Source organism: Notothenia rossii, assembly GCF_949606895.1.
Source record: "Notothenia rossii genome assembly, chromosome: 1".
Classification (NCBI taxonomy): Eukaryota; Metazoa; Chordata; class Actinopteri; order Perciformes; family Nototheniidae; genus Notothenia; species Notothenia rossii.
In genome coordinates this window covers 93063401-93083122 of record NC_136912.1, presented here as the reverse complement: position 1 = coordinate 93083122, position 19722 = coordinate 93063401, and the positions used below count along the sequence as shown (strand labels likewise).

The window sequence follows — 19722 nt, the reverse complement described above, 5'->3', positions numbered from 1 at the left end:
TAAGCACAAGTATACACATTTATATCAATATAATCTGTAACATTTGACAAACTTACCAGCACTTAAGGTGTTTATTCTATAGATTTTTTCTCCATTTCTAATTAAACAACGGCCGTGTCGTCAGGATATTCTCAATGCTGATGGGCATAGCATCACACAATAAATGCACATTTAACATTAGCTTTGTATCTGATTCACTCCTGGTAACAATACACGTTTATACCTCTTCAGAATTACTTAAATAAGTGACTGGATTATTTTACTTTGACTTTAATTAACAAGGAAGTCCCTTGATATCTTAATCCCTTCTTTGAGTTAGAGCTGATAATTTTATGTAAATCTTTCAAACTAAATTCCACGAGACAAACATGAAAACATTGCTTCCTAGGAGGACATTTTCTGTTGGAGACACACATTCTTGCTTGCAATGTTTATTTAAAGAACAGAAAGGAAGTAACATCCTTTGAAATGACTCATCAGGTGTTCATGTGTTATCAAAGGTTGCATAATCCCCCTTCATTACAGGACGTTTTTTACCTATGACACAAATCACTCCTGTATGATACAGAGTGTGCGTGTGCCAGGATCCCGGTTCTCTGCAAGCTGCTCACGGCCCAAACCCAGCCACACCTAAATGGAACGAAGCCATGTTTAATGTTTTTTTTTACTGCAGTTCCACCTGTGCTTTTCCCTGCTAAGACAAGAAAGCCGTGAGAAAGGTCTATGAGAGAGAGCCCATTAAAAAAACCAGCCAAAGTGTGGACATGCTTCGTTTTGCTGCAGGGCACCATTGAGCAACTGTTTAACCCTTCATCTGCTGCACCATTGGAAAACAGAGAACGCATTGTATTGTATGGTGTGAAATAATACTCGATGGTTATCACTACACCAGTTGTATTTTAATTTAGGCTCTGTCAGTTTGTCAAGTGTTACACAATCTCTACTTGTTGTTAAAGCACATGTTATTTGAACGCACTTTAGGCCTGTTTCCAAGTAGGAGTTTGTGTAACCTTCAGCCCACAAGTTTCTCTCTGCTCATTCTGGTTTGGCTGGTATTTGTTTACAACATATTTGTAAGCAGGCTTTGCCTCATTTGCTCCAATATGAACCTTTTTTGTTTGTTTTTTTACAAGTCTTTTTATTTCATTATAGTGTACAATAATCGATGCCATTTCATGTATTGTAATATCACAGTACACTCACTACACTCCCCCCTCCCTCCCTCCACCCGCACATGCCCACACTGACGAAACCAAAAAAAAAAAAAAAAAATGCTTATCAATATAACTTAAACAACAGAGCCATGAAAATAAACAGAAAACGAAATTATTATTTTTTTATAATAAACCCACATCAAAGTAAAACAAACGAATAATTATACAATTAATTATACAATACAGCGACAATATAGACAATGACAACACAACTAGTATTTCCGGCCGTCAGGAAAAATAGCCACAGAATGCACCATTCCATCACTTTTGGACTGCAATTTGTATTTTTCAAATAGAGATATTTGTCACGGTTTAAAAACAAATAGGCTTGCTTTGATTTGTATTGATATCACTCAGGAGCTTGCATGGTTTACTGAACAGGCACACCGTTGACAAAGTGGTCAAGAGACACAAGACACAAAACAACCATAAAATCACACAAAACAACTACAGAGAGATACGGAATAAACTAAAACAGGCACAGAACAACAATAAAGACACAACACTATCCCAATAAGGCACAAAGCGTCCACTAAGAGACCCAAAATGATCACGAGAAACACAAAACAATATCAAAGACAAACAAAGCTACACAAATCAACCACAGAGAGGCACACAACTATGTAACGAAACAACCAAAAAGACACATCAAAAACAGTCATAAAGCTACTGCATTGAGTCACACGAAATGACCTAAAAGATGGACCATAAAGACACACAAAACAACCCAAAAAAGAAACGTTTATCACAGAGCCACAAAACTACAGCAAGGAGACACAAAATGACTTCAAAACTAAACAAACCACAATGTGACAGAGTTTTCTACAATATCCACTCCTTGCTCACCTGTGACGTTTTGTTTGTCTGTTAATGTACTGTAGAAGGGGTGTGTGTGTGTGTGAGTGTGTTGGGGGGGGGGCTCCTGAGTGTCTGTGCCCAGGGGCCCATTGCCTCATAATAATCCGCCCATGCTCATGAGCTACAAACTGCGCTACAGCTACGTGCGCCGGGCCCGGCCAATCACAGCGCAGATAAGGGAAGTATAGTGGCTGAAAATGCACTCAGACATGACTGGAATAGAGAAGTTTCTGTTGCCAGGCACCCAGAATAGGATCTCCTAGCAACAGCACCAGCCGCTTTTGCTTCTGTGTATGTGTGTGTGTGTGTGTCGATCCTCGGGGAGGGCACACAGGACCGGGAAGGTGATTACTTACCTAACACACACATAGAGAGAGAGAGGAGAGAGAAATGTTTAGAGTTATACCTACTCTCTATCCTGGCTGACGGGAACACAGCCTACTTTTTATCAGGATGTCAGAGGGAGATAATGAGGCTGGCGCCCACGTTCAATTATGCCTGTCTGCAGCTGTGTGACCTTCACTGTCACCGCTGCACCTTTGTCACTGGATGTGACATTTCTTTTCCTTTTTTTTATAACAATAATGTACTGCGTCATGGATGAAAGGATGAGCGCTGTATCTCGCTCTGGTTACTGTCTCCTCTCTCCCACAGAAAGGACATCTGTAAGACAATATCACTGTGCTCTGACTGCACAATCTGAGGTCATGGCAACATTAGATAACATTTAACAGGAGCACGATGACGGTTTCAAAGAACATTCAGTACTTAAATATGAAGAATAATGGGATGAAAACTGTTTTACTTGAAAGGGAACCTCCAATCTGTGTTTCTGTCTGAGTGTATAAAATGTGTTTTTTCATGGATCAGGCTAAAATGTGAACATTCGTCTATGTACGACCACTAAAAAACATGCCTAAATAAATGTCTGACATCATTATGGAAAGCAATCAACAGAAGTTACCTTCAACTTTACAAATCAAAAACATAATGTAACATAACATTAATGGTTTAATAGGAGCCAGATGACGGCTTCAAAGCACGTTCAGTACTTGAATAATCCGATTTTAACGGCCCGCCCACACAGCAGCTTTGAAAAAATCTTGGAGGTGGGCGTGTCTGAAAGCTTGGGGATTTTTTGCGAGCAACCCGACCAACAACCAATCACATGAATCTCCCACCCCCGACATACAAAGCAATAGCAATGTTAAAACGAAGTAAACTGGATATAAAATCCCCAAACAGGCGAAAACCTACCAGTTTCACCCACTGTCTCTGCCACCTCCCTCCATGCCTGGTTCCTCCGGTTTGTATCCCGGTAAATAGTTCTGGTCGTAAAGAACCGGGTGATTTGCTACCGTAATTTCTCGTTTGGAATATGAGGAAATGAACTGCGGTCTGGCTCTAACAGCTTGCACGTGGTTTGATTGGCTAGCGCTTGAACTGTCAGATTTGCATAAACGGGATTTGATTGGGTGACGCTTCCAGCTCAGCTTCAAAAGTTGAACATTGCTCAACTTTTGAATCCTGAAAATCCTGGAAATCCTGAAAATCCTGAAAATCCTGAAAAACTTTGCTTTGCTTCCCCACAATGCAGTTCGGCGAAAAGCGAGGCAAAGTGACGTCACCCCAATTCAAAGTCAATGGGCAGAGAAGCGTTGGAAGCGTTGGAAGATTTTTTTAAAGCTGCTGTGTGGACGGGGCTTACGGTGGCCCTGAAGTGCAAGACACCGCAGCATTTCAGAAAACCATGACATAGACAGTCTGTGGTTTGTACATGTTTAACTTTTGTCCAGTTTCTGAACAGATATGAGGAGCTGAGTGCTAACAGCTAACGGCTGATGTGCTGGGACATGTTGCGTTGTCGGGTGCTGACCAATCTCGAAGCGTCGTTTCTTGAAAACAACCAATCACGACAGTGCTTCTCTGGCTGGCTCTGTCCAATCACAAACAGGAAGTGTTCTCCCTAAAGGAATACCCTTTCCGTCCAATGTGAAATGATGTGGCGTTTTCTGAAATGCTGCGGTGTCTTGCACTTCAGAGCCACCGTAGTTTTACTTGAAAGGGAACTTAATAATAATAATAATAAATGGGATTTATATAGCGCTTTTCTAGACCCAAAGACGCTTTATATTATGAGTAAGGTCGACAAACAAAACAAGAACAGAAACACAAACAAAAACAAAAACAAAACAGAAACAGAAAAGCAGTCAGGAGGATGTCGGTTCAGAGGGGGGAGGGGCGGGTTTAAGGATAAGCAGAGTTGAAGAGGTGGGTTTTGAGACGGGACTGGAACAGGGTGAGGGAATCAGACTCACGGGGGTCTTGGGGGAGGGGGTTCCAGAGCTTCGGGGCTGCCACAGAGAAGGCTCTGTCCCCGAAGCTCCGGAGTTTGGCCTTGGGGATTGAAAGCAAACCAGCTGAGGTGGATCTGAGGGACCGGGGTGGTTGGTAGAGGATGAGGAGGTCAGTGAGGTAGGGGGGGGGCAGATGGTGGAGGGCTTTATAGGTGAGGACCAGGAGTTTGTAGTGAATGCGGTGTGAGACGGGAAGCCAGTGGAACTTCAATCCGGAGTGTATTTTTCCATGTTTTTCTGTCTAAGTGTATAATAGGGACAACATTTTTGGAAGTTAGTCCACAATACATACTGAAATGTAATCCTTTCGTCAATGCATGTCCACTATAAGTTTGTTTCTGCCACTTACCGGCTCAGATTGTTTTTATAAATGTCTGATAAAAGAAGTTACCTTCAACTTCACAAACCAAAAAGATAACATCCATGTTTTAATAGGAGAAAGATCATGGTTTCAAATCACATTCCTTACTTTAATATGAAGTATAATCTGATCTAAACTGTTTTACTTAAAAGGAAATCTCCAACCTAAACCATGTTTCTGGTGTAAGTGAATAATGAGGACAACCATTTTTGGGATTGGTTCAGCGTTTACCGAGCGTTGCAGGTGCCGAACAGGCTGAAATGTAATCCTTTCATCCATGTACGTCCACTAAGAGTGTGTTCTTGTTTCTGAATCAAGGCTCTGTTGTTACACATGCTTGACAACATTATGAAAAGCAGCCAAAAGAGAAATCAAGAGGTTGTTTTATTTGTTTGTTGTCCTGTCTAGGTTTGCTCAAGTAGAAGTGGTACAAATCAGCTAAATATTCAGCCATGACATCGAGAATATTTGAGATAACAAGTCACATTGTACAAGTTTCTGAATGAGACAATTCAAACCAGAGTGGATCAAGTGAAAGGCTGAAAGTGAAAAGGTTTTATATCTCTGCCGGCCCTCTCCATAATGTTGTTGTTGGCTTAAACACATTTTTAGTGAACGGACATTAATCAATACAACTTTTTTTTATCTAGCATTTTTTATACACAAAAGTAGGTCGACAGGTGCAAACACAACGGCCCCAAACATTTCCATTAGTAAAGACACTAATACAAAAACACAAATAGACCACTAACACATCTTCACCAACTTGACAGCATTTAGAAAACAGACAGTCGGCTAATGGCAGCCGGTTTTAGTGGAACTTTTATTGCATAATTAATCACAAAAAAAATCTAAAAACAAGTTCAAAGGTTGAAAAACACCAACGTTCCACTTCTAAATCAACTGTAGGATTTGTATAGAAGACCTTTTGTTGGTTTCACATTGAAGCGTATAGCAATAAACACATAGCTTGCCAATCTGTGTCAACTCATAAAAAGTTGTAGATATGACCCAGCTTTCATGTGTCCGCAGGTCTGACCGGGAAGATCCTGAACTCCATATCTGCAGCTGGGTTTCAAATCTCGGCTCTTCAGATGGTAACTAATTATTCTCCTGTGCTAAAGTCTTGGAAGGTTTGTCCCATTTGATATCGTAAACAAAGAGGCTGTCCTATCCTTTCACCATCTTAATATGAGTTGTATGATTGATATGTATAATAATGAGCCTTTATACAGCAGTGGGAAAAAAAAGAAAGAAAAGTACTACAGCACACTGTGAAAATACTCAATTTAAAGTAACACTACTGCACTAGGCGCTTTCACACCGGAGTACTTTTCCCGTTTAGTTCCGATAGTTCCTGGAATTTTGCGTTCACACCAAAAAGAGAACTTAGTTCAGAGAACTTTCCCCCCCATGTTTAGTGCCTGCTAGAGAGGTGGGACTGTCCTGGGGAGAAAAAAGTACCGATTTCGATTGGCTGGGCGAATTGCAAACCACGCCCCGTAAAACTCTGAAAAGTTTTATGAAGCTGCCATTGTATTTGCTGGCATTAGCATTATTAGCATTAGCATTAGCCCCGCGCACCAACGCAGAGAGACTAACTTATGGCAGCACAAAAGAAAACATGGGAGCGGTGGAGATGAGGAGATGTCGGCGTTCTGGCGATTTACTCGGAAGGCTTCTGTAGAAGTGGGAGTCCCAGCAGCTAGTCCCTAACTCCGGGGACTACCGGCCGCGGACTTCGGGTGGCAGTATACGCCGTGAAGTTGTTTGCGGCCTGCCAGTAAACCCAAAGCAGAAGAAGAAGAAGTGACGTCAGCGGCTTAATTTGCCTAATCCACCCTCAGGGACTTATTCCAGTGTGAACGCGATCTGCTCTTAGTTTCATGGGGGTACTAAGTGCTGGGCACTAACGTCCCGTCCACACGGCGGCGTGCGTTGAAGCTTCAACGCTTCTGCCCATTCACTTTGAATGGGTTGACGTCACGCTTTGCCGAACTGCATTGTGGGAGCGTCGCTTCGCTTTGCTCGCGTTGCTCGCTTAAAAAGTTGAGCAATGTTCAACTTTTGAAGCTTCGACAGAAGCGTCAGCCAATCAAATCATATGCCAGTAAAAGCTATAGCCAATCAAACTGCGTGCGTGTGTGTCCGGGGCGGGAGATTCATGTGATTGGTTGTTGGTCGAGCTTCAGACACGCCGCTGTGTGGACGCTGCGTAAGTGCTGCACTAAGTACGGCAAAGTACTTGGTGTGAAAGCGGCTATTGAGAAAAGTACTTAAGTTAAAGTATTCAAGGAAAATGAGGAAAATGTACTCAAAATATCTGGAGGAACAGTACCCTTTGCAGAAGAACTCAAGAAATATTTAAATAAGTTAAAGCAAAAGCAATAAATCTTCACATTCCGTTTCAAATATTTTCCAAAAACTTCTTAATTCATGTACTTTTTCTGTTAACCCACTCTGTTTTAGTGACTTAAATATAATGTTGGATGGTTTAATCTATACCAAATAATCATATTGTAAAGTTTATCTGGGTCAAAATCTGAATGTGTAAAGTATATAAAATCAATACATTTTGTGCAGTAAAAAGTACAAAATTGGCTTCCAAAATGTAGTACAGTAGAAATATAACGTAGTATACAATCACAAATGTTAAGTGTAAGTACCTCAAATGTGTACTGAAGTGCAGTACTAGATTAAATGTACTCAGTTACCCTCCACCACTGCCCATATATATCCCAGCTGTCCTTGTGTAACCAATACGTGCTCAGTATTGATTCCTGTGATCCGACCTGACCTCATAATTGAACCGCTGCAAACAGTGACCTCTCTCAGTGCATCCGTCAGAAGGGATGCATTCTGGGCCGTAGGACAGGAATAAATCAATGCCGGTTTCATCTCTGGAGCCACATACAGAGCATGTTGTGCAATAAGGGGAATTAAATAAAAAGAATATTAACTATTCATGCTGCGCCTTTGTTCTGAGGACGTGATTTCACAGCCTCGATGTTCATAAGACATTAGTTAGTCACTGTGTGGAGAAATAATAAGCAACACTCAGTGAGGAGTTTCTGTTTGAGTAGATCTGAATCAGGATACATTTATTCGTCCCATATTGTTACGGCAAGTAAAGAGCCAAAGATAGCTTAAAGGTCCCCTATCATACTGTTTTTCATCAATATATCACAGGTCTCAGATATATACAGAGCCTGTCTCTGATTGGCTGAAACACCAAACAGATCGTTGCAGCATTACCCATAATCCCCTCTGTTTCAGCCCTGTTTCCAAAGTGCTGATTCTCTGTCTGTTACTTTAGGTTAGCTTGGTTGCTGATTGGCTAATGGTTAATCAAGACAACACATCGTTATGACATCATAAAGTGGCCAAAATCTGATCAGCTCGTTTTCAGACAGGTTTTTATAGAAATGGATCAAAAAGAGAGAGAATCTTTGTTCCTGAAACTTTCAGAGTCTCTTTCCACAGAGGGGACACATGTTGATGTAGAAGAGACATGAAGAAGAGGGGACACATGTTGATGTAGAAGAGACATGGAGAAGAGGGGACACATGTTGATGTAGAAGAGACATGAAGAAGAGGGGACACATGTTGATGTAGAAGCGACATGAAGAAGAGGGGACACATGTTGATGTAGAAGAGACATGGAGAAGAGGGGACACATGTTGTTGTAGAAGAGACATGGAGAAGAGGGGACACATGTTGATGTAGAAGAGACATGAAGAAGAGGGGACACATGTTGATGTAGAAGAGACATGAAGAAGAGGGGACACATGTTGATGTAGAAGAGACATGAAGAAGAGGGGACACATGTTGTTGTAGAAGAGACATGGAGAAGAGGGGACACATGTTGATGTAGAAGAGACATGGAGAAGAGGGGACACATGTTGATGTAGAAGAGACATGAAGAAGAGGGGACACATGTTGATGTAGAAGAGACATGAAGAAGAGGGGACACATGTTGATGTAGAAGAGACATGAAGAAGAGGGGACACATGTTGATGTAGAAGAGACATGAAGAAGAGGGGACACATGTTGATGTAGAAGAGACATGAAGAAGAGGGGACACATGCTGATGTAGAAGAGACAGGAAGAAGAGGGGACACATGTTGATGAAGAAGAGACATGAAGAAGAGGGGACACATGGTGATGTAGAAGAGACATGGAGAAGAGGGGACACATGGTGATGTAGAAGAGACATGAAGAAGAGGAGACACATGTTGATGTAGAAGAGACATGGAGAAGAGGGGACACATGTTGATGTAGAGGAGACATGAGGAAGAGGATTTAGCATAATAGGTGACCTTTAATATTAATTAAGAAGCATGAATAAAATATTAAAACCCAATTTACAGAATACACATCCAGCTCCAGTTGTTAGATAACATCCAGGTGTGGATATTATTATTCCAAGGGATTTGCAACAGTATACTGCACTTGGTTTTTTGGCATATCCAGATTTCATGTAAATAATGTTCTATATCTTAATAGTTTAAATGGCTTTTACTGTATTTTTTGGTTATTTGTTCTTACTTTTGATCTCCTTTGACTGTGTTTGAATATGCACCATGTACACCAAGACACATTCCTCGTATGTGTTAACCTACTTGGTAATAAACCCGTTTCAGTTTCAGAGTCGATAATATTAAAGGAATCGTATTTTTTTCATGTTTAATTTTTTTTGTTTTTCATTTTTAATTTCTTTGAGCGCATTATCCATATCACATTTCTTCTTCCTCACAGTTTAACTTGGACCGGGCGAACGCAGAGGAATTTTATGAAGTTTACAAAGGGGTTGTCACGGAGTACGCTGTGAGTAAAAACAAGGCTTTGTTGTGCCATCACTGCAAGCACCTGCGCTATATATCTGTCAGTGTTACCTTTGAGAATAAAACACACACACACACACACACACACACACACACACACACACACACACACACACACACACACACACACACACACACACACACACACACACACACACACACACACACACACACACACACACACTGCAAAATCTCTGGTAATGATCTCAAAAAGTGACAAAGGTTTCACAGATTTGTTTTCAGTTGAGTCATTGTGTATTTATACAGAAGCCCCTCGAGACAAGTGAGAAAATAAACGTATTATACATATTTTTCTTACCTGTGTTTACGACTTAACATCAGTTTTAAAGAAGAAGTTTTTTAAATCTGTAAAACATATGGAAAAAAGCTTTTGGCTGAGTCACCGTTCTAAAAAAATAAAAGGTGATTTTAAATCTGAAGAACAGGTAGGAAGAACATTGTTTGCCAGGATCATTTATCAAAGTAACTCACTCTTTCCTCTATGAAAATACGATCAAAGAAGTAACACATATCCGGTTTTTAAATCATGAAGACAGAGAGACACAAATATTCATTTCAGACTTATAAAATAGAATAGAAATGTATTACGTATTATTATTGACTTTTTCTCTCTTGCCTCTCTGGCCTTCCTTAAATATATTACCAGTATTATCAGCACATGTTTTAATTTCCTGTCCCTCAGAGCATGGTGACTGAGCTGTGCTCCGGGCCCTGCATGGTGCTGGAGATCCACGGAGAAAACACACCAAAGACCTTCAGAGACTTCTGTGGGCCCGCCGATCCAGTGAGTCAAACTATATTAAATATCATCATTATAGTCCATAGCAGAAGCGAGCCTGATAAGTACTACGATCGGTTCAATGTGGTGGAAATCAATATATCATCAGCAAGTAATTATCCATCTGCCATCCGTGCTTTAAAGGTCTGCTATTATACTGTTCTTCATCAATATATCACAGGTCTCAGATATATCCAGAGCCTGTCTCTGATTGGCTGAAACACCAAACAGATCATTGCAGCATTACCCATAATCCCCTCTGTTTCAGCGCTGTTTCCAAAGTGCTGATTCTCTGTCTGTTACTTTAGATGAAAATAAGGAGCCCCTCCCCACGCCCCTCTGAGAGACATTTGGTTACAAAGAACAAAATGGTGCTCTAGGAGGAGATTCAGGTGATAAGAGGGGGCGGGGGTTACCTTGGTTGCTGATTGGCTAATGGTTACACAAGACAAAACATCGTTATGACATCATAAAGTGGCCAAAATCTGATCAGCTCATTTTCAGACAGGTTTTTATAGAAATGGATCAAAAAGAGAGAGAATCTTTGTTCCTGAAACTTTCAGAGTCTCTTTCCACAGAGGGGACACATGTTGATGTAGAAGAGACATGAAGAAGAGGGGACACATGTTGATGTAGAAGAGACATGAAGAAGAGGGGACACATGTTGATGTAGAAGAGACATGAAGAAGAGGGGACACATGTTGATGTAGAAGAGACATGAAGAAGAGGGGACACATGTTGATGTAGAAGAGACATGAAGAAGAGGGGACACATGTTGATGTAGAAGAGACATGAAGAAGAGGGGACACATGTTGATGTAGAAGAGACATGAAGAAGAGGGGACACATGTTGATGTAGAAGAGACATGAAGAAGAGGGGACACATGTTGATGTAGAAGAGACATGGAGAAGAGGGGACACATGTTGATGTAGAAGAGACATGAAGAAGAGGGGACACATGTTGATGTAGAAGAGACATGGAGAAGAGGGGACACATGTTGATGAAGAAGAGACATGAAGGAGAGGGGACACATGTTGATGTAGAAGAGACATGAAGAAGAGAGGACACATGTTGATGTAGAAGAGACATGAAGAAGAGGGGACACATGTTGATGTAGAAGAGACGTGAGGAAGAGGGGACACATGTTGATGTAGAAGAGACATGAAGAAGAGGGGACACATGTTGATGTAGAAGAGACATGAAGAAGAGGGGACACATGTTGATGTAGAAGAGACATGGAGAAGAGGGGACACATGTTGATGAAGAAGAGACATGAAGGAGAGGGGACACATGTTGATGTAGAAGAGACATGAAGAAGAGAGGACACATGTTGATGTAGAAGAGACATGAAGAAGAGGGGACACATGTTGATGTAGAAGAGACGTGAGGAAGAGGGGACACATGTTGCTGTAGAAGAGACATGAAGAAGAGGGGACACATGTTGATGTAGAAGAGACATGAAGAAGAGAGGACACATGTTGATGTAGAAGAGACATGAAGAAGAGGGGACACATGTTGATGTAGAAAAGACATGAGGAAGAGGGGACACATGTTGATGTAGAAGAGACATGGAGAAGAGGGGACACATGTTGATGTAGAAGAGACATGAAGAAGAGGGGACACATGTTGATGTAGAGGAGACATGAAGAAGAGGGGACACATGTTGATGTAGAAGAGACATGAAGAAGAGGGGACACATGTTGATGTAGAAGAGACATAAAGAAGAGGGGACACATGTTAATGCAGAAGAGACATGAAGAAGAGGGGACACATGTTGATGTAGAGGAGACATGAAGAAGAGGGGACACATGTTGATGTAGAAGAGACATGGAGAAGAGGGGACACATGTTGATGTAGAAGAGACATGAAGAAGAGGGGACACATGTTGATGTAGAAGAGACATGAAGAAGAGGGGACACATGTTGATGTAGAAGAGACATGAAGAAGAGGGGACACATGTTGATGTAGAAGAGACATGAAGAAGAGGGGACACATGTTGATGTAGAAGAGACATGGAGAAGAGGGGACACATGGTGATGTAGAAGAGACATGAAGAAGAGGGGACACATGTTGATGTAGAAGAGACATGAAGAAGAGGGGACACATGTTGATGTAGAAGAGACATGAAGAAGAGGGTACACATGTTGATTTAGAAGAGACATGTAGAAGAGGGGACACATGTTGATGTAGAAGAGACATGAAGAAGAGGGGACACATGGTGATGTAGAAGAGACATGTAGAAGAGGGGACACATGTTGATGTAGAAGAGACATGAAGAAGAGGGGACACATGTTGATGTAGAAGAGACATGAAGAAGAGGGGACACATGTTGATGTAGAAGAGACATGAAGAAGAGGGGACACATGTTGATGTAGAAGAGACATGAAGAAGAGGGGACACATGGTGATGTAGAAGAGACATGTAGAAGAGGGGACACATGTTGATGTAGAAGAGACATGAAGAAGAGGGGACACATGTTGATGTAGAAGAGACATGAAGAAGAGGGGACACATGTTGATGTAGAAGAGACATGGAGAAGAGGGGACACATGGTGATGTAGAAGAGACATGAAGAAGAGGGGACACATGTTGATGTAGAAGAGACATGAAGAAGAGGGGACACATGTTGATGAAGAAGAGACATGAAGAAGAGGGGACACATGTTGATGTAGAAGAGACATGAAGAAGAGGGGACACATGTTGATGTAGAAGAGACATGAAGAAGAGGGGACACATGTTGATGTAGAAGAGACATGAAGAAGAGGACTCAGCATAATAGGAGACCTCTAAATGGAGTGCTTCATTCAGCCCACCTCACTAAAACGAATGAAGTCTGATATAAACGCTGCGATAACTCCCAGATGTTCTATTGTTGCCTTGTGTTAAACTTAGAGGTGTTTAAATGAGTTTATCCTCAGAGATGATGAAGCTATTTCTGCTGCAGTGTGAGTTTGGTTGTGTGAAAAGACAACAGTAGTGTTATTGTCTTCTGTCATTCTTAGTAATGCATGGAAATAGCAGCAGTGCAGTCATTGATGTGGTGACCTCACCCTCTGGTGTCACGCTTAAGCCTGATCGTCTGAAGTTAGTTTTCGTGTCGTCCATCCATCGCTTTCTCATGAACACAATAACCTCATTTTTTATAATTTGGCCCAAACATTCACTTGGACTAAAGGATGAACTGATTATATTTTGATGGTCAAGGGTCACTGTGGCCTTTCTATATAGAGTGGTGCAGGGCCGTATTCACCCGGAGGTAAGCTGCGCATGGGTTCCCTCGACAAAAAAGCAACGGGATTTCTCCATAGGATTTTGGAAAAGAGCTCGAAATGGAAAACCAACCTGTTTGATGAATGCACGTTTTGTTCAGCCGGATAATCTCCACATGTCTACCCTACTTTTATCATTTTCTAATCATAAATCTAATGTCCAGAAGCAAAATGCTAACGTTATGCTATAAAGGAACTACAGCCGAGTCCAGCAGCACGACTTCAACGTCACGCCAACTTAAGATCCATATTCAAACACACAGATTCTAAATGGTACGAGTTGAAGCTTTTGTTTGAACAGTATGCAGGAGGCAGGGACTTGCTTTCAAGCAGAACAGGGCAAACTAACTTAGAGGAGTGTTACGTGTTCGGCGTAATGACGTACAACGGCCTCCACAACTTCTGTAGTCCTATTCAGCCACTTTGTAACAACCATCGTTTCTCAGACACGTCAACTCTTCAGAAATCACCAGTGGGGTCACTGCTGATGGATTTAATGTCGTAGAACAAAACGTGATCCGTCTCTTCAATGTGTCTCAACCACAGACCTTAGTTCCAGATATTTTCAAAAAACTAGTTCAAAATCCTATGGAGTTATCCCATTGGCTCTGAGACGAGGGAACAGGAAGTGGTAAAATGCTAATTCACGTCCGGGTTTTAGGACTCGTCACTGCACAACTCTATGATGCCGTAACTCAAGAATTCAGTGGTGGCAGTACCTCAGTCGTTATGAATGGGAAGGTCGTCGGTTCAAGTGCCTGAACAGTCCAAGTTTGGAGTGGGCACTAGTACTTTGAAGTACTCTCATACTGCTCGCCAGGCGCGGTATAAAAGCTGCCAACTGCTTCATAGTGTGGGTTAATAAAGGCAGAGTCAAAATGTCACTGTGTGCAGTGCTATGAATGTGGATGATTTGAGAATTGAGATTCTGGCGGTCAAAGGTCACTGGGACCTCACAAGTTTCGACCATAACACAAAAATTCATACTCTAAATATGGAAATGTTTCACTAATAATAAGGAGAAGCTAAAGTATGGTGACATTTTGAATAGACTGAAAGAATACTATTACTTCTACTGGTTGTTGGAGGCATTGAACCACGAGGCGGTAATTCTAGTTACTCAGTGAGTCTGGGATTCAAGCCGCTGCAGGTGAGCAAGGAACCTTTTCCGTATTAAATGTATGTATTCCTATAAATGTGTTTCAAGCTTGGTCCAATCTTGTAGTTGTAGGGTGTTGAAGCAGTTTGAGTAAAATGTCAGGAGAGTTATTGTCAGTCTGGGTGTATCTGTGTTTCAAGCTCAGAGCAGATTACACCAACAGTAAAGTTGTGAAGTCGTAGTACATTTACACTGTTGGATGAGTTTCTATATTATAAACACTGCAGCTCCCAATATTTGAGGCTGTGGATATGTTCATGTTCGTCATGAGATGTAAACTCAGTCTGGTCTGTTTATAAAATAACGCTTTTATTGATCCAGAAGAAACTTTTCTGAATATATTGAATTAAAGCCAATTTTTGGACTCAAACGTCGCTAAACCGAGTCATCATCTGACACTTCAGCACACTTAAAGGTCCCATGTCATGCTTTTCTGGTTATCACCCGTCCCCTTGTGTGTTATGAAGGTTTCTCTGCATGTAAACGGTCTGCAGAGTCACAAACCCTCAAAGTACACCGTGTAGGGAGTTAAACTCTAAAACAGAGAAGACCTGTCTATGCTGCCCCAGAACGCTAGTGGAGCCTCGCAGATGGGGGTGCTGCAGCCCCTTCAGCATCCCCCCCTTCCCGCGTCCATTCGCGATGTCTCGCAGACCCCAGGCTGCAAGCAGGAAATGAACCCAGCTCACACTGTCCGCTCCTCGTAGCAGCGAGCCCCGCAACGTCCCGCCAACACGGCACCCAGACCCCACGCAGCATTCTCATCTGTTTGTCCTTACTGGTGTCATTTCCTGGTTGCTAAAAAACTCCATGGTAACACATAATCACTGATGTTCAACTGTAACGGTGGTGGAATCATCAGAACAGAGTGGGCGAGCTGACCAATCAGAGCACACTGGGCTCATAGGGAGAGGGGGGGGGGCAGGAGCTCCAACAAGCCATGTAGGACAGAGAGTGAATACACATACTATACAGAGACGCTGTATGAGAAACCAATGTGAGTTTGGAACATTGAACAATATAAATCTATTCTAGTAGACCTCAACAATGGAATTATGATCAGTGGAAATGGCCATGACATGGGACCTTTTAAAGAACACATTTTACTGGGAGTGTTTCAGATAATTACAGATTGATATTTAATATCCAGGAATCACATTTTAGAAACAAACAGTCAAACCATGTTTTATCACATTAACAGACCTGTTGTGTTTTGACCTGTTTCATATTGAGCAGAATGTTTGGTTTCAAGATCTCATTTCTTTTAGGGAAGATAGAACGATCTTTTATGATTTTTCAAAATACTAAATGATTGTGTCATTGAGCAGCGGCAGGTTATAAACCCCTTGTACAAGAGTGAAAAGTATTGTGTGAACAGTAAATATGTACATATGAACAGCGGGAGGACATATAGAGTATCTATAGAATAAACAATATGAACTATAAAGAAAAAGCAAGAATACACTATAATAAAACATTACAACTACAATTCAAATCAAAACATAGAATACAATATACATTACACAGGTGTCATTCTTATTTTATTTTATTTAAATGCAATATGGAAAACTGAACACATGAAAAGCAAGACATTTTAGTGTTCAGACACAAATACAATCCTGATGAATTAGAGAAGATGTTTCAGGACATTGCTCAGTGACATTTTGAAGATCTGGGGCGAATGAGACTAGATGTGTGTGTGTGTGTGTGTGTGTGTGTGTGTGTGTGTGTGTGTGTGTGTGTGTGTGTGTGTGTGTGTGTGTGTGTGTGTGTGTGTGTGTGTGTGTGTGTGTGTGTGTGTGTGTGTGTGTGTGTGTGTGTGTGTGTGTGTGTGTGTGTGTGTGTGTGTGTGTGTGTGTGTGTGTGGGGGTAATTGGCTAATGATTTCTAGGTCATGTGACACTATAGCTTATTGATGCCAAATTAATTAAGCTTTTACAGCTGTCCTTTTATAAGCTACCCTCCTCTGATCTGCCTGTGGTTGGCTTTAATACTGGTAACAAATAGTGACCTGTGTGCTGGTTGTTTCTCTTCTTTGTAAAAATTAATGAAATGATATCCACGGATAAAGATTGTCAATAAATGATGGGGAATTGCACGGGGAATGTAGGGTAGGCCGCCATTAAAGATTATTTTGTATTAACAATTAAATCGCCGATCGTTTTTCATTTTTAACGTTTCAATATTAAATGTCTGAAAATAGTTGATATATTTAATGTCTTGTGTAGTCAGTCCAAAACCCAAAGATGTGTTAATTTGATACGATATTTAACAGAGAAAATCTCCACATTTTAGAGACATTTTCACAAGAAATAGTACTTTTAAAATAAATAATATATATATGTATATGTATTGACGCTAACTGGAAAATATGTAAAAAAATGTAATGTTGATATCATATAAAAACATATATTATTATTTATTTTCTATGTCTTTCCGTCCTTTACATGAGTGTTATTAATTCACATAGGATAATCGTGCAGTTAAAGTCCGATATTGATATAATATAATTAAATATATATTTTTAATATATTAGATTTTTTTTTATCCAAAGCGATTTACAAACATCCAGTACTGTGGACAATCCCCACAGGAGCAATTTGGGGTGAAGTGTCTCAGGGACACAACGACATGCTGACTGCAGTGGGGAATCATTCATTAATTGCTAGTTAGTCATAACATGTATGAGCTGTTTAATACTCAACAATATGTGATCTGGTAGATTATTCTCTGTCGTTCCTTTAAAAACCTTGCTTCAGACCCGAGTCACCGACAGGGCGTTGCAGCTGTTTCGTAACTGCGTGACCTCAGACTGACCTCGGTATTATCTGACCAATAACCTAAACATTAGCACCCCTTACTCTTCAGTGGATTTCAGTCATTGGATGCAGGAGATAAATGGAAATTCACAGCATCGGCATTGAGAAAAAATATGTTACGGAGGGGGCGTGTAACATTGTTCTGCGCGGGACCAAAGTACACCACGTTTTCTCTCTCAATGCAGTGTGAGAAGACTTTCCCAGCGTCACTATCAGACTGACAGGTTGGAGCCGACTGTATGAAGAGGTCGGAAAGTGTATTTATAGTCAAGAGTCCATTGCTATTGATTATTTCCAGTTGATTTAATCTATAAACATCACATGAATGTCGCTGCACGGCTCCATTAGGTGAACTCAAACACACTTTCCTCACATGAGAGTTGTGAGAATGTGATATTCCTGCACATTAAAACGGCTCAATATACGACGCCGTTAATTAGGCTTCACACTATGCTTCATGCTATACAGGATCCTCGTGTGTTCACACCTCCACAGCCGGCCTCAGTCATGAGATTGTGCTCCGTCATGTGATGTGTCCTGATATCAGAGAGGACACACACAACGGTCCTCTGTCAGCCAATCTCACCCACACTACACTCTCCACTCTCTCCCAGTGTTTAACTTGTGCTTTTAGTCAACAACTTAAAGCAACTTAATGCACTTATTGGTATTTTTAGATGAACACAGTTTCAGAGTGCACTGTAACTCCACACTGCTGTCGTGAATATGGACGGCTGTAATGGGCATTTAATGTTATTACATAGCTTGAGATCCAAGAATAGCAAGTTGATCGTTTTGGAACAACAGCACAATACATCGCACAATGTTTAATATAAATAATGTTACTTTTTAGTCCAACACAAAGAAGCCCAGCTCTGGATACAGGGTAAAACATGTGTTGGTTTTATTAAATTAATTACAAGAGCACTTCAAAAACACTGAGGTAAATTAAACTTCTATAATTTCAAAAATTCAAGAGTAACCGTCTACGTGTTAATAACAATTGTCTTTTTCCAAGATTACAAATGGAATATTTTGTTTCTTTAGCAGCCATCCTGGGAGCTCTGCCTTGTTCAAGTGTGTGTGTGTGTGTGTGTGTGTGTGTGTGTGTGTGTGTGTGTGTGTGTGTGTGTGTGTGCGTGCGTGCGACTGTGTGTGTGTGCGCGCGCTAGTCCTTGTAGCATGGCTAACTGAGCTAATCGCTAACTGAATGAAACGCTAACTGAATGAACCGCTAACTGAGCTACGTTTAGCTTTACTTTAGCAACAAAAATAGCCTTGTGTCCGTCAGGAACTTCTTTCATCTCAGGGCGGAGCATCCGGATGACATCACAGGGAACCTAGAAAACATTTTCTCCATAAAATATGAACCAGTTTCACTCAAATCAACTTAGCGCCACAGAGCTAGAGGCACTTTTCTCGATAGGCTGTATATGACCCGCTCTCTAAGTGCATCAGAAAGCTGACAGAGGAAATGTTCTCCTTAAAGCATCGAAATGATTTAGAAGTTGTTATTTTAAGGTAACATCTTACGTAATGTCTCCCCTCCCCCTCACTAGACCCATTAGTATGATGGTCACGACCTGCTGTGGTGCCTCGCTGTGTCTCAGATGAGTTTAGGAGATGATCAAATGGGGCCTGAACTTCCTGCGACACGAGGCTAAGTGTGTGTGCATCACCGAGGATAAAAATACGCTCCTGTTATTGATGTTTGACCCATCTGCGTAATGTTTTTCTGGAAAAAGATATCGGCTGTTCCTGGTGGCCACGATGCTAAATGGAGTGCACGGTAGTACACTTGAAAGAGCCGTCTGAGTAGAATAGAAATGTGAAATCATTAAAGTAGCTAAAGTACAAGTTAATGATAAGGCTTTGGCACAAGGCTTATCCGGTCAATCCTTAGGTGGCATTCAAATGAAAGGGTCAATGTACAAACAGACGGTAGTATTAGTAGTAGTTGTAGTAGTAACACATTAAAACGATGATATGACGTAATAAAAACACAAGAAATGCTACTTCAGCTAAAAAGTTGTACATTAACGA

At 41.2% G+C, this 19722-nt stretch overlaps 1 protein-coding gene across 1 annotated transcript in view; it reads left to right on the top strand.

Annotated features, from left to right (window-relative positions):
* The window catches only part of nme7 (NME/NM23 family member 7), a 40453-nt gene that overhangs the window by 12399 nt on the left and 8332 nt on the right, over positions 1-19722 (top strand). The window contains exons 8-10 of the mRNA XM_079678834.1: positions 5823-5887; positions 9549-9617; positions 10338-10439. Coding sequence (XP_079534960.1) covers positions 5823-5887; positions 9549-9617; positions 10338-10439 — 236 coding nt within the window. The remainder of the gene's footprint in view (positions 1-5822; positions 5888-9548; positions 9618-10337; positions 10440-19722) is intronic.